Genomic DNA, 15378 nt, shown 5'->3' with positions numbered 1-15378 from the left:
GTTCCCTTCTTAGTTTCGTCAAAATTTCAAACTCATTCATCAAGTCAAACTTCATTTTAATTTAATGTGGGAAAATCAGGGGTTAATGACATAATAAATTAGGTTATATTTGAAAATATATATAACTGTTGAAAGTAGAAAAAATTAACTTTGAACATATATGCGTGTACTAACTAATTTATTCCTTTCGAAAAGATAAGTTAATATAGGCTGACAAATATTCTATGAAATTAACTTTTATTAGTTCAAATTTGTTTATGCATGATTTTATTTGTAAAAGGATTCTCGTATAAATTTTAAAAGAAATTATTTTTAATATGGATATAAGTTAAGTTATTTTGATTTATTTCCTTTTTTCTTTTAAAATAATTTATAAAATAACTCATCTAATAATCAGTTTAGTTTAGAAAGTTATACCAATTCAAATTTCTTTTATTATGGTCATTTTTTCATTGCTCTTCATCCCACTGCAACTAAAATATCCTCGAAAAGTAGAGGAATGCAACTTAAAAAATAAAGTCTAAAATTATATCCATTGATTTAAATATTAATAGGTTGCATTTGCACAATTTTATTAGTCTGTCTAAAATAAAATACAGTCGTGGAGGAATGAAATTTGATACATGAATTTTGTCTTATATCCATCAAACTGGAATAAGATTACAAGGACAATATTTTTATTTTAAAAACAAATGGAGAATATAGTGGGCTAAATAGTAAATAAATGCATATTTTGTACAAGGAAAAAAACACTGATAGGAACAGAGTCATCATTCACTACTCTTCCACGATTCCCGCAAGAGCTCATATCGTACAACCTTACGGCCTCCCTTAACTAGTGCAGACTTTTCCTTGGATTCATCCATGCCAAGAGCAGAAAGTGGTGAATCCAACTCATCAAGTTCATCATCACTGGTATATAATTTTTTGAGCGCAAATGACCCACTTCTCAGTGAAGTTTTGGTTCCCACTTCTTGTAGCATCACTACAATTGAAGAAGCTGGAAGTGGTGCATAGAACGTGGCACCAGCAGAACATGGCAAACTTGTAATGGCCCCTTCATCATCCTCAATATCCTAAAATAACAATATCCAATACAACAAAAAGACAGAAATTAGAATGTAGAAATTTCAACAATCCATTCCTACATCACACTTATTGCTTCTTATTTTCACCAAGCATGCTAAACATTAACCAACCTCATTGTTAAGGGCATCGAAAACAGCATCCGGGATAGGTCCCGGGGAGAATTCATCAGGAACAAAATTGTTGAGAACTCGTTTAATCAATGAAATGCCAAATCTAGGGCAAACCTGCAGAATTGTTTGCATGATACGTTTATAATTAGTTTCTCAAAGCATTAAAAATGAAAAGAAGAAAGACAAGTCAACAATAAAGAAGTTTGATCCAACCTCTTTTCTCATAGACTCATCTGCAAGCATGTCCAAGGGAAGCATCATCAAATCGCTTAAGGAATTGAGGAGAAGAAAAGGTTTGAAGGATGATTCACATTTGGGTTCATCGTTTTCATTGCTAACTTCGCAGGACTCACTATCATCAATGCTAAATAAATCTGAAAGCCATCTTGACCAGTCACCAATCTGAGTGCAGATAATAAAAAGTTACCAAAGAGAACAAACATCGCATATCCTTCATGGAATTGCAACCAACTTATTTTATTAAGGTGCTGATATGTTAACAACTCTGCACCAAATTACAACTAGGGAGAAATAATTTTTTGCTAAAATAGAACAATTTTGAAATTATATTGTGTCAAATCACAGTTGTAAATTGGTATTTTTCAATGTGCGGTTGTCAAAGTTCTTCTTATTAAGATTGACTACATAGATATTAAGCTCCATCAAGAACCAATTATCAGTAGAACCATTTACCGGAGGGTCTTTCTAAACGATTTCTCGAGTTTTCTTAGGTCTTTCTTCACTCTTTTTGGTTGGAGTAACTTCCATTTGATACACTTTTCTAACTGAAGCCTCTAATTCAAATAAACTAAGCCACTTTCCATCAACTTCTCTTGAGTTGACGCACCTATAACTTTCTCATAGGATACATTCGCTCCTACTCTTTCTTTTCTTGTGTACGCACTCATCCACCTCAGCATGCTTTTTTCTGCTACATTCTTTTTTTATATTTGCAGTTCATTGCCCAACACGTGTTTGCATCACTGATTTTATAATTAACAGAATTTATTCCATTTTGTGCCATCATGCAACAAATTTACAGGTAAAATGTATAAATTAAACTTGAGAAGACATGTTTTAAGATGAGGGGCTGCTCGGGAAAAAGAAACTTCATAATTCTAATTAGTAATGCATCCAAATTCACAAGCTTTGAATTTTAAGAGTCTTTCAAGAGGTTGATGAATTCAAAATATACACTCGGGACATTAAATTTATTTTCTCGTGGTGAAACAAGTAAAACATTTAGAGTTTGTCTCTAATATCCACTTTGTATTACAGTAGCATTTTGTTTATTAAGATTCAAGAACTATTAGGATTATGTTTGTTTTCTAAACTCTTATACTAAAACATCATAAAATACTTCACATCTTTGATCAGATAGTAATTCCCAAATTCTTAGTAAAGCGTATTGCTGTGCTACAGAGGAAGCAAACCTTAGAGGTGAAAAATGTATGAAGATTATAATCAACTCTGTGTCTTTTGAAAGAAAGAAGGCATAGGACAAAAAAGTTTCATAACTCACAGCATTCTTCAGTTGTGCACCAGCCGCAAAGCCTGATTTTCCAGCTGGAATAGGAAGAACCTTAGAATCACTAATGGGGTCAGATACAGGATCCATGGGCATCTCTTCAGCGGATTCCCGAAGAATAGCATTGAACATTGCCAAATCAAGTCTACTAACCAACTGCTCCATCACCTACAACCACAAAAACAGTCTTATTTCAATCAGGCTGCATTTTATTTTATTTCTCGCCTTCTGAAGATTGGAACCAATAGACACAATATTAGCATTCAGAGAAAATAATAATATGTACATCTATACAACCTGGAACTTTTCAAGAATAAACCACTGATATAAGTAATTCTACACGCAAAGTATTGACAAGAAGTAAATAATATAGAATGAACAGATGGAAGAGGCCTATGTTTCCTCAAGTTCTCAACTATCAAGAATCAAATCAACCCGAAAGCAGCCCAAAATGGTTTTCATCCGATGTAGAGTTTAGGTGGGAAAGAGAAAGAAACTAAAAGGGGGAAAGAGAGGGGAAAAGGGGAGAAGAACAGGATAGAGAGAAAGAATAGAGTGATGGAGAGATCAAAAACACTATGAACTGCACTTCTATTCCAGCCTGTCTAAAATATCTTTATTTATCAGAAATTAGCCAACAACTATGAAATCTTAGCTAAGTAACTTATTAAAATTGTTTTGTGACATAAAAATTCATATATTATCTAGAATTGGCATGGTGATGATTGCAGTCATGACCACATGGTGAAAGAGGGTATTTTCCAAGTCAGGAACCAAATCAGCCAGAGCTTAGGATCAGGTTTTGGCCCAAAAATGATTTCCACCCATTCCCTACACAATTAACAATAACAAAATAGTCCAAGTCTGGAACCAAATCAGCCAGAAGCTTAGATCATGTCTATTTTAGCTTTTAATTTATGTATACTAGCACCTTCACAAGAACATCAACACCACCACCCTGGTGGTTTTACAAAATTTAGAGAATTGAAAGAACAAATGATTTTGTAATTTTAAATAAATACCCCGTTACCATTACTTCCAACCATATAAAGTAGTGACAAAGACACCAAGCTATATGTTTTGTCATATCATATAAACCACATATACATCTAACCCATACGCATGTATAAAAAGTTGAATATCCTGAAATCCAGCATTCAATACATTGCATCTAGAAATATCTACTTTAAATTGTACCAATCTAGCTATCACAGCCAAGCAGCCACACTCATGACCACCAGTTCGAACAGGGCAAAGCCTTTCACATGCATCCTTGAAAGCTCTTTTCCATAAATCAACAGAAAAACTTCCCTGATCTGGATCACCCACACGGGGTCTTCTTTCATCTACTTTCTTAGAATTAGAGCTCTTTGCAGCTGCAGACTGCATGTATGGTGTAAGAGTCTGGGGAGCAAGCATAAAAAAATATCAGGAAAATGAAAAAGCGCTTTTAGTTTCAAATCAAAGTTTTCAGAGTGGAGATAAAGAAGCAGAATAATAAGAAGAAATAGAAGGAGAATATGAATGGTTAGGATTCAACCTGCCACCAGACAGACTCAACAATTCGAGAGAATATCCATGCTTCAACCTTTTCTAATGCAATTAAAAATGTTTTTGGATCCTCCCAGCTATGAAATTGTTTTTCTTTGTCTTTTTCTTCTTCATGAAGAGTGTTGCCAACCGCATCACATTCACTGTTGATGCATGAACCATCACCAAAGGGTATATTTTCAACTTCCTTGCTCACAATTGCTCTCAGCAATAATAAATTTGAGAACCAAAATGTCAACCTATTCATGGTTAAGAAACATTAAGTTAAGAAATATTATAAAATAAATGATTGTAGTGAGAAGTATCCACAGGTCTTTTTGAAACTGATGTTAAATAAATCAAATTTCATTAGATATACAACAATCACTTACTCTGCTGGAGTTGGATACATTAATCAAACAATGCCATTGCATTTAAGAAAAAGCCAAATTTTCAGTTAACTGACAAAAATTCCATTTACCATCTTAGATCAATGTCTTCTGTAGTTATTTGTGCTAATGTTTTCTTCCTCTACCTATTCTAAATTTTGTGTTAAAAATATAAGAGATATCTGAAGATATTATCTTAGAATACTTTAGAGTATCATAGATGATATCTTAGAATTTATTCTTATCTTATATTTTGGTTTGTTTCCTTATTTAACCAGTATCTTTAAACTATAGGGATATCTGATTAGAATCATATTTATTAGAATATGATTTATAGACATATAATATCCTGTATATAGGAATGAAATCTTCTATAGTTTTTTGTATTTATTATTATAAATTTTTAATTAGTTAATACAGAATGGACTTTGTTCTGTAGTCCATACACAATTTCTAGAATCTCTTCCATCTTTTTTCCCCCCTTTTTAAACATGGTAATGGAACAGTACCATCCTCATGACATGCTATGTGCCTATTTTGCTATTGAGTTCCTAAAAGCATAAAAGGTAGAACTCCATTCAGTTACCTCTTCCGCCTTGTCTATTGTTTCCAGCATGACTATCTAATTAGCCACCTCTTTCACCTTGTCTACTGTGTCCAGCATGGACTATCACTTTTACATTAAGTCCTAATTTGATTTGTCACTCTAGCTCGAAGTTTCTTTGACCGTGTAGACTTTTCCATTGACACACCCTATGCACAGGCCTCGGTTTTATCCCAAATATATGGGCTTGGTTGTCCAGATCCACAGGTCTCAACTTTGTCCTAGATACTCTGGTCCCAGTTTTTTCTCAATTGCATTGGCCTCATATATGTCCTAGAAGCACTAATCTGGCCCCGCCTTCGCCTATATATGCACTGACCTTGTTTCTATCCCAAAAGTTATTATCAAACTTAGTTTACAGTTTAAAATTTGTGGGTTTCTAATAATAATAGTTTGAAGCTTCCAAATGTAGTTTTGGGAAGGACTTGCTTTTCTTGCCATGAATTGTTTACCAGGCTCATGATCATTCCAGCTATCTGGCTAAGCAATTTTTCTTTCCAACTTCTCCAACATCTGAGTTTCTTTTCCAACTATTGTCTTAGGCGGAGCTTAATTTTTATGTTTTCAATTTTTAATTTGTGGGTATTTGAATTATTTTCTCGTAACAAACTAAAGCTATGCAAGCTTCAAATTGAGGGAGTGTTAGAAATATCTTAAGATACTATCTTAGAAATATAAGAAATATCCCTTGGATTTTTTTTTATATTCTGATACATTTCCTTGTTTAATTAGAATCTTTATAATAATAGGAACATTTTATTAGAATATTATTTATAGGCATGATCTGTATTTATATAAGATGAACTCTATTGTGGATTTCATACACACAATTTCTCACTGTGCAAGTCATCTTAGGCTATGTTTTTTTCCAAAATTTTTGCACTACTTTTAGATTCATAAAACAAGATCTTCAGTTATTCCTGAACATTTTATGTTATTTATAGTTAAGAAAATTATGAAATCAAGTTTTGTATACCTTGGAACATCATTTCCACATGCTTTTGAAACCAAAACAAATCCCGAGACAGCACTCTGGGCTGCACTAGCTATTGTAGCAGGGGACCCAACTCTACAAGCATGGAAATAGAATCTAGAAAGGCGCCGAGCAGGTGCATGGACCTTGTTTGATGAGCTACCATGTTCAGCAATAACTGAGTACATTGAAACTTCAAGAGCAGCAGCTTCCCTCAGCTCTTCTCGAAGCATTTCAACTTCGGCCTTCAATTCAGTTTTATTGCTAAGAAAGCTGCCACTCGTATTAATGTCTTCATGGCAAGCAGTACCAACATATACATCATTCATAGTACTAATTTCCTCTGCCTGATTATGGGTCTGATTGCTGATTTGCTCACAGTTCTCAGCAGATTGTAGAGGAATTTTATCATTCATCAATCTTGGGTGTTGTGGTTTCTCGTTTAGAAGAGCAGTACTATTTAAATCCCCTTTCTTCCTAGAATCATTAGGAAAATTATTGAGCTCATTCTCCAAAGGTTCATTCCTCTCAGTAAACTGTGTTTGTCCTTTTCCATGTGGTTTCTCGTTTAACCGAGAAGTACTCTTTAAATTCTCTTTCTTCATAGAATCATCATTGGAAAAGTTATTGAGCTCATTTTCTAAAGGTTCATTCCTCTCCGTAAACAGTGTTTGTCCTTTCCCATGCGGTTTCTCGTTTAAAAGAGAAGTACTATTTAAATTCTCTTTCTTCATAGAATCATCATTGGAAAAGTTATTGAGCTCATTTTCTAAAGGTTCATTCCTCTCCGTAAACTGTGTTTGTCCTTTCCCACGTGGTTTCTCGTTTAAAAGAGAAGTACTGTTTAAATTCTCTTTCTTCATAGAATCATCATTGGAAAAGTTATTGAACTCATTTTCTAAAGGTTCATCCCTCTCAGTAAACTGTGTTTGTCCTTTCCCATGTTGTTTCTCGTTTAAAAGAGAAGTACTATTTAAATTCCCTTTCTTCGTAGAATCATCATTGGAAAACCTATTGAGCTCATTTTCTAAGAGTTCATTCCTCTCGATAAACAATCTTTCTTTTTCCCCATGTAGTTTCTCATTTGGAAGAATAGTACTATTTAAATTCCCTTTCTTCTTCGTAGAATCATCATTGGAAAACCTATTGAGCTCATTTTCTAAGAGTTCATTCCTCTCGATAAACAATCTTTCTTTTTCCCCATGTAGTTTCTCGTTTGGAAGAGTAGTACTATTTAAATTCCCTTTCTTCGTAGAATCATCATTGGAAAAGTTATTGAGCTCATTTTCTAAAGGTTCATTCCTCTCAGTAAACTGTCTTTCTTTTTTCCCATGTAGTTTCTCGTTTGGAAGAGTAGTACTATTTAAATTCCCTTTCTTCGTAGAATCATCATTGGAAAATTTATTGAGCTCATTTTCCAAAGGTTCATTCTTCTCAGTAAATTGTGTTTGTCCTTTCCCATGTGGTTTCTCGTTTAAAACAGAAGTACTATTTAAATTCCCTTTCTTCATAGAATCATCAATCGAAAAATGACTGAGCTCATTTTCCAAAGGTTCATTCTTCTCAGTAAATTGTGTTTGTCCTTTCCCATGTAGTTTCTCGTTTGGAAGAATAGTACTATTTAAATACCCTTTCTTCGTAAAATCATCATTGGAAAAGTTATTGAGCTCATTTTCTAAAGGTTCATTCCTATCAGTAAAAGTAAACTGTGTTTGTCCTTCCCCATGTGGTTTCTCGTTTAAAAGAGAAGTACTATTTAAACTTCCTTTCTTCATAGAATCATCATTGGAAAATTTATTGAGCTCATTTTCTAAAGGTTCATTCCTCTTTGTAAACTGTGTTTGTCCTTTCCCATGTGGTTTCTCGTTTAAAAGAGAAGTACTATTTAAATTCCCTTTCTTCGTAGAATCATCAATGGAAAAATTATTGAGCTCATTTTCTAAAGCTTCATTCCTCTCAGTAAACTGTCTTTCTTTTTTCCCATGTAGTTTCTCATTTGGAAGAGTAGTACTATTTAAATTCCCTTTCTTCATAGAATCATCATTGGAAAATTTATTGAGCCCATCTTCTAAAGGTTCATTCCTCTCTGTAAACTGTTTTTGTCCTTTCCCATGCAGTTTCTCATTTCTAAGAGCAGTACTATATAAATGCCTTTTCATCGTAGGATCATCATTGGAAACATTATTGAGCTCATTTTCTAAAGGTTCATTCTTCTCATTAAGCTGCTTTTGTCCTCTCCCATGTGGTTTCTCGTTTAGAAGAGTAGTATTATTTAAATTCCCTTTCTTCGTAGAATCATCATTGGAAAACCTATTGAGCTCATTTTCTAAGAGTTCATTCCTCTCGAGAAACTGTTTTTGTTCTATTCTTTGCTCCTCCATTTTCTCTTTGTCCTCCATAACCCCAGTGTCCGAAGCACAGCTAACTTTCTCTAGAGCATCTTTATTTAGTCTCTCATCTCTTGTGTCATCTTCTTGAATCACGCTACTCTCTTGCGTTACTTGAAATTCGAAAGGTCTTTCAAAGTTTGGTTGCATACTTGACGAAATGCGTGAAGAAGAAGATTGTTGAATGCTTTCTTGAATTTCAGAAATCGCATTAGAAAGTTCGACAGTTTCCTCAGAAATTTTAGGCAATGAAGGGCTGCCATCAGCAGCATTTCCCATGTCTGAGCCAAGAATTGTAGACGAAGGGGGAGATTTAATGCCATTGTGTGTGGGTGCTTGACTCTCTGAGTTTCCAACTAAGCTAGAAGTAGTACTTTCTGCAGGCTGAACAAATTCTCCATGAGTTCCTTCTGTTCCTCCTCCGCTGATTTTGATACTGCCTGAAATCAAATGGCAACAGGCTGTTAATATGGCAGAACTAGACAATTGTTTAGCTATATCGATTATTATTGGTCTAGAGATCAGATAATCAATAGAAAAACTGTCACCAGTAATGCATCTGTATAGTTCTATCTAGTTCTTTCACTATAGGTATGTTTCAATAAACTTCTCCAAGAACACTTATAGAATACCGAATAAGAAACAAAAGTAAAATAAATTTCTCTAAACTAAAATTAACTTACGCATATGTTTAAAATAAGCTATTAGAGAAGCTAATATGATAGATCTATTACAATTAATTTAGCCTTAAGTTAATTTTAGCTATCAAAGAAAGTATATTTAATTTTTCCTTATTATTTTCTTCTCCTATAAGTGTTTACAAAGAAGTTACCCAAAAAGACCCTATCTATCTGATTAACATTTAAAAAGGATTACATGTCAATACATTTAGAGTTCAAACATTTGATCATTTTTTGTTGGGCTAAATTAACAATTAAAAACCAACCATAGAGGTAATTGATATACAAAATTAGTTTCATAATGTCATCTGATATCCTGAATATAGTATGATCAAAACAACATGAATTGCAGCAGCACACTGCATTTTGCATTCCAGTTAACAATTAAACGCAATGACCATGTGGATGTATGTGATTAATGTATGGCATACCAAAAGTAAAGAGGAATACAATATATTAATAACACAACAAATAGTTAAGCATCATAGCGGTCTTTTATTGGGCAAAATCCAGCTCAATAAGGTCTAAGCAGGAATGAAATTAATTACTACCAAATCATAACAATAACTTGATAATATCCATACCCTTTGAAAAAGGGGGTGATGTTTGAAATATTTGCATTAAGCACAATTCGAAGATAAAAACTTAAGTACTTTTTCATTTAGAGGGGACAAACCTCCAGTAGTCTTGGAATCAGATCTGATAGTTTGGAAGGTATTTGAATGGAACTCATCATTATCATCATCAGTAAAAGAGACAATTTCAACATCGTCGTCATCTTTTAGTGACTGTGATACCGATTCACTTCCTTCCTTGTCTAGTGACAACCCTTTTGACAGGCTGCTGCTTGGTGATGAGCTAGAACATTCTGTATCAAATGGCTGAATACTAATATAAAGAAATGGCTGTGAAGAATTCTTGGAGCTCTTCTTGCAGTTCAATACAATGCTTAAGGCTTTAGTTTCCTTAATAATCCCAAAATCTGCAAAGTTTACCGTGGCTGATCCCAATAGTTGACTCTTTGTTGTCTTGTCATACAAGCTAAACTCCAAGTAGTTCTTCTGAAAACTTTCACGGTGTTTGCTTTTCTTGGATGCTTCTCGCCACATAAGAACTGAAAGCCTAAAAGATTCATTAAATTGGATCTTTCCGATGCCAGCAGTGGATGCTAGAGACCCAGAAATTTGATCACCGTTTTCCCATTGCAGTAATACCGTTTGCACAGATCTCAGTGATTGTGAAGGAGGCCAAGGATTGATCTCCTGAACATGGATTGTGTAGTGAACTTGGACTGAGACAGTTTTTCTACTCTTTGATCTTATTCCCAGTACCATCTTCACAAAATAATAATACCACTGCTACTCTGGGGAGTTATGCTGACTCACTCTAAATGATGAACCTAAACACAACAAAAATTAGAAAAAAATGAGATGTTCCAAAACATTCTAGAGATATTTACCTGAAAGAGAACCCAACAAAGGAGCAAACAACACATGATGCCAGGAACAAAACACATTGCTAAAGCCAATACGCAATGCTGATTGAAGATATATTCCTTAACACTCCCAAACAAGAAAAAAAAAAGAAAAAGAGTGAAACTAATTTTAATTCTTCTTTTCCTTATAAATAAACGATAATACAGATAGAATATTGATACCGATGAAAAATTATTTGAAGGTAAGAGACAAAAGGTAGCAAGGGGAATGATGTAAGAAAGAAGAAAACAGATATCCAGATTCTAGAGGAAAGAGCTAATGCATGCACATGAATGCATAAAAGCAGAAACCAACACTTACAATTTAACGAAGCTCAACTCAGCTATAAGCAAAGTAATCAAAAAGAAAACAAGTATTGTGAAATTAAATAATGATAAAAAATAACCAACAATTAAACAAACCAGTTAATTAATTAATGCAAATCAAACCCAGAACGACGGAAGAGAGAAATATGCTAACTTGGAATTATATGAAGAAAAGATGATCAATTACTTGGGCCCAATAGCGCTGACAGACGATGGGACCCATTTTGAAAGAAAAAAAAATTAAAAGGGGAATTGGTGTGTATAAGGGAAGAGGAAAGTGATTGTGACTGATTATTCAATTGATTGGAATGAAAGGGGTCAAAAGGTTGAAAAACTGAGAGGCTAAGAAAAGGAAAAGTAGAATTTAAGGAAATACCAGAACTGAAAAAGAAAAGCGTGTCCTACGCACGTAGATCAACTACTTATAATATTTTTTTAAATTTTTTTTATTCTATTAATTATTTATCTTATTTTGTCAATATAATTTCAATTTATGTGAGAATACAATTTCTGTTTACTTTTATAATTTTCCACATGTCTAGATATTACCATTTTTACAAACTCGCGTATGATTTGGTTTTCCCCTACATAGTGTCGGGGTTGTTAGGGTATCCATGTTACCATGTTACTTTTTTATGCATATATATATATATATATAAAAAATTCATAATAAAATATTTTTCAGATGTATACAGTGCCGGATTAGTTGGGCTGGCACATCATTAGGCAAAACGCGGACCATTCTTTTTAGGCAATTTCTTCCTCCACCTCACAGTTCCTTCATGCATCTCCATAAATATTTAATTTTCAAAAATACCTTTCAACAAAAGGTGCATGGTTTCTTTTCTCTCATTTCTGAATTGTATAATTCATACTTTTTATAAAATTTAAAATAAAAAATTATATTTCGAATTCTAAAATTTAAAAAAAAAATACATTTTGAATTATAAATTTGAAATATAATCATATTTCGAATTCTAAAAGTTAAAAATATATTTTCATATCCAAAAAATATATATCTAATTCTATTCGGAATACAAAAATTATAAGGGTAAAGTTATAATTTTTATGTTTTCTATAGAAGTGCCGGAAGTGCAGAAAAAAATTGACTTCTTTTTAAAGAGGCTAGTCCTTTAGATTTCAAAAAATATTAAACAAACGGGTGATTAATTATCACGTGGACTGTTTAACTTTTTTTATCATTAATGATGCTTCCATGCTCGTATTTGTCTTGTATCTAGTAAGTATTTTTTTAAGAGAGTCGTACTTAATCTAATAGTAAGTTAATAAAGAAGAGGCTGGGTAATTTGTTTACGAATCAGCGATCAAACAACCTAAACAAATACAATTTGAATACAGTTTCTAACGAGTTGTGTGGGGAAAATAAGCTTAACCAGTTTAATCGCTACCTAGTTCATGATCAGTTTTACCGGTTCAATGATAAATATAATATTAACAAACATGCTATCTAGAAAATAGCTCTAGATAGCATATAGATGTGTTCATTTATATATGAAAATAATAACAAAACCAATAATATAGTAACAGAATAATATAAGCTATGAGTTAAGCTCGTTACCTTCAACACATATAATACTAGAAAACCATAACTTAGAAAAGAACAAGACTAATGCACCTGATTCAAATTCTAAATATTTTATCACAGCTTTTCTAGAAAGGTCATACCATTCACTTTGTACATAAGAGCAAAACCAAATTGCAGAGACAACATTAGTTGCTTAAATGCAATTCTTTAGCTGATCTCCTGCTCCTTGGAAGAAACAATAAGAAAGAGCAAAATCAGCGATGAAGATGCCTACTAGAGAAATAACCACAGCTGACGTTGTTGATTCCCCAACACCTTTAGCGCCTCCCAAAGTTGTAACTCCCCACGCACAACTCACAATAGATATGATAGCACCAAAAACCTGTGACTTGATCATTGCACTAATAATATCCCATGATCTGAGAGCTCGCTGAGCTGAATCCAGGATAATGTTGATGCTCACCCCATAAACACCATCAGCAAGAAGGGCACTAGATGCCATCCCTAATGTAAAACACAATAGGGTCAAAAGAGGTAGGGCAATACAAGTAGCTATCACTCTTGGCGTCACCAGATAATCAACAGGATCTGAACCAAGAACTCTCAATGTATCAGTTTGCTCAGAAACCTGCATAGTTCCTAACTCTGCTGCAAAAGCACTCCCAATGCGCCCCGCAACCACAATTGCTGTAACCACAGGACTTAGCTCCCTAGAGAAAGCCAGAGCTAAAACCCCACCTACAGACCTGTTCAATCCCAACCTGGTGAACTCTCTTACAAATTGAATTGTGAAGGCCATGCCCACAAAAGCTGAAGTTAAAAGACACACGCCAACAGATCTTGGACCAACTCTCTCCAGTTGTTGAAGAGTGTTCCTCCAATGAATCTTTCCCTTTAGAGTCTTGACAATCACCTGCCCTGTGAGGATTAAAACTGATAACCCCCTCCACAGATACCTTGGAGGTGACCAGTTGCTGAGAAATGCAGGTGACGCAACATTTGGAGCATGGTTTGTGTTCATTTCATCAGCCACAGTAGAAGCAGATAGATGGCTGTCATCTGTGTTATGCAGCACAAACAATCGGTTTGGTTTTATGGGCCTGGGAGAATTATAAACATGAGGTCTCCCATTCAATTCACATTTCCGATCCAGTTGAGAAGGATATGGTGCACAGAATTTCACAGTATACTTAGTCTTCCCATTTGCACTGATGTTTCTGCAAGACAATATTGTTCCACTTTACATTCAATAACATACATTTTATAAAACAGACATTATATAATAAAAATCAGGGGAAAAGGGTAAGTTATAAACCTGCAAGAGAAACAGATTAAAGGATGACTATACGATGTTGTTTGCATGGTGAAATCCTTGGCTAACAGAATCTGTCTGAATTTGAGGTCATCCAGTCCAATTTCAAACATTAGAGAAATGAAAGAAGTATAACAGTATCATGTATTCATACTCATAGTTGTTGGCACTAAATAGTTTTCACGAAGGAAACTGCCGCTTCTTTGTGAAAATTAACTACATATATGCAATGTACATAAAGAAATTCTACAGAAGTCTCTGATGTAGAAGAATGAAATAATCTTAAATTCTTATTTACATAAAACAATTTCACTTACCTAGAATGATTTCTCGTGCTCCCTATAGTAAAAACTGGTTAGAGCCTTGAACCTTTCCTGCCCAGCTGCAATATATGAAAAGTTATTTCAAGCAATATAACACAAAAACAAAATTGCAAACAATTAAATAAGGAGCTGCCAAAAAATGATTTCAACAATGCAATTTACCTCAATTTTGGTTCTCGTACTAGATCGGTTCTCAATTTTATTTTATTTTTTGTCAATTTTGATTCCAAAAAGAAGCTGCAAAAAATAAATCATAAAATAATTAAAACAACCAATTATTGAATACACAAGCATAGGCTGGAGCAAGACCACTTACGATTTAGATGAGCTAATTCAAACTCTTTGCAGTTGCACTTAACAAAACAATTCAGTGTAAACATGTTGCTTAGAAGTAATAGAGAGGAATAAAATCACATTTTCACATAATAATAACTAGCTGAATCGGCCAGAGAAAAATTATGAGTCAAACGAATGCAGTGCAAGGGGGTTCAAAAGCTAAACCCTAAGATTGATGAACCAGTTTGAGTTGGGATCCGCGATTGAAAAGCATATGAAGGGAAACCTACAGATTTCGAGGTGGAAACAAAGGGAATCATAAACAGAAATGGAATTGAAGAAGAGAGGATGCACCTGAGATTCAAAAATGACGGCTTGAAGTGGTTTGCAGTGAGTGAGTCACCGACTACAAATTAGAAAAAAACCAAAACTTTGGGAATTCAACGTTGCTTTGTAGTTAGGTAACTCAGACAAAGGGATTTGATTTGGGCATACTCTTCACCTGAAATATTAAAATATCTTAAATGAAAACTTTTTTCATTACACGTGATCGGGAATTAACAATACATTATTATTCAGTTCTGTATTTAAAACAAGATACATTATAATTATAATTTTAAACAAACAAGGTTATAACATATATTTATACTGAAAAAATAATTTTGAATACATATATTTATATATTAAAAACACTAAAGAAATTTAATTTGTATATAATGTAGTTATTTAAAAATTCCACATTGTGTGCTTTCGTATCTTATTATCTGTCATTTTTCGTTATTAAACAGGTAAAGAAAACAAAAAAAATGTAAAGTTACCCGTTACTCATT

The 15378-nt window shown here is 33.6% G+C and overlaps 2 protein-coding genes across 7 annotated transcripts; both read right to left on the bottom strand.

Annotated features, from left to right (window-relative positions):
• Positions 1-535: 535 nt before the first annotated feature.
• On the bottom strand, positions 536-11487 carry LOC137825466 (uncharacterized). 5 transcript variants are annotated; one of them, XM_068631130.2, is made up of 9 exons: positions 11246-11487; positions 9967-10689; positions 6227-9050; positions 4268-4517; positions 3925-4131; positions 2722-2895; positions 1413-1601; positions 1200-1313; positions 536-1076 (listed from the first exon to the last, which is right to left on the bottom strand). In XM_068631130.2, exons 2-9 carry the CDS (start codon positions 10622-10624, stop codon positions 771-773), a joined length of 4722 nt encoding a protein of 1573 aa, XP_068487231.2. In that variant the 5' UTR covers positions 10625-10689; positions 11246-11487; the 3' UTR covers positions 536-770. The 5 variants fall into 5 exon arrangements, with proteins under 5 accessions (XP_068487231.2, XP_068487233.2, XP_068487232.2 ...); XM_068631132.2 differs by having other exon boundaries at positions 11279-11408; XM_068631131.2 differs by having other exon boundaries at positions 11188-11310.
• Positions 11488-12728: 1241 nt separating this feature from the next.
• ABCI14 (trigalactosyldiacylglycerol 1) lies at positions 12729-15090 on the bottom strand. 2 transcript variants are annotated; one of them, XM_068629982.2, is made up of 5 exons: positions 14903-15090; positions 14435-14509; positions 14267-14331; positions 13953-14027; positions 12729-13854 (listed from the first exon to the last, which is right to left on the bottom strand). In XM_068629982.2, exons 4-5 carry the CDS (start codon positions 13997-13999, stop codon positions 12831-12833), a joined length of 1071 nt encoding a protein of 356 aa, XP_068486083.2. In that variant the 5' UTR covers positions 14000-14027; positions 14267-14331; positions 14435-14509; positions 14903-15090; the 3' UTR covers positions 12729-12830. The 2 variants fall into 2 exon arrangements, with proteins under 2 accessions (XP_068486083.2, XP_068486084.2); XM_068629983.2 differs by having other exon boundaries at positions 14589-15041.
• Between the last annotated feature and the right edge of the window lie 288 nt (positions 15091-15378).

This window comes from Phaseolus vulgaris, chromosome 7 (assembly GCF_051622355.1).
Source record: "Phaseolus vulgaris cultivar YP4 chromosome 7, ASM5162235v1, whole genome shotgun sequence".
Lineage (NCBI taxonomy): Eukaryota > Viridiplantae > Streptophyta > Magnoliopsida > Fabales > Fabaceae > Phaseolus > Phaseolus vulgaris.
This window is presented reverse-complemented; position numbering and strand designations above follow the sequence as displayed.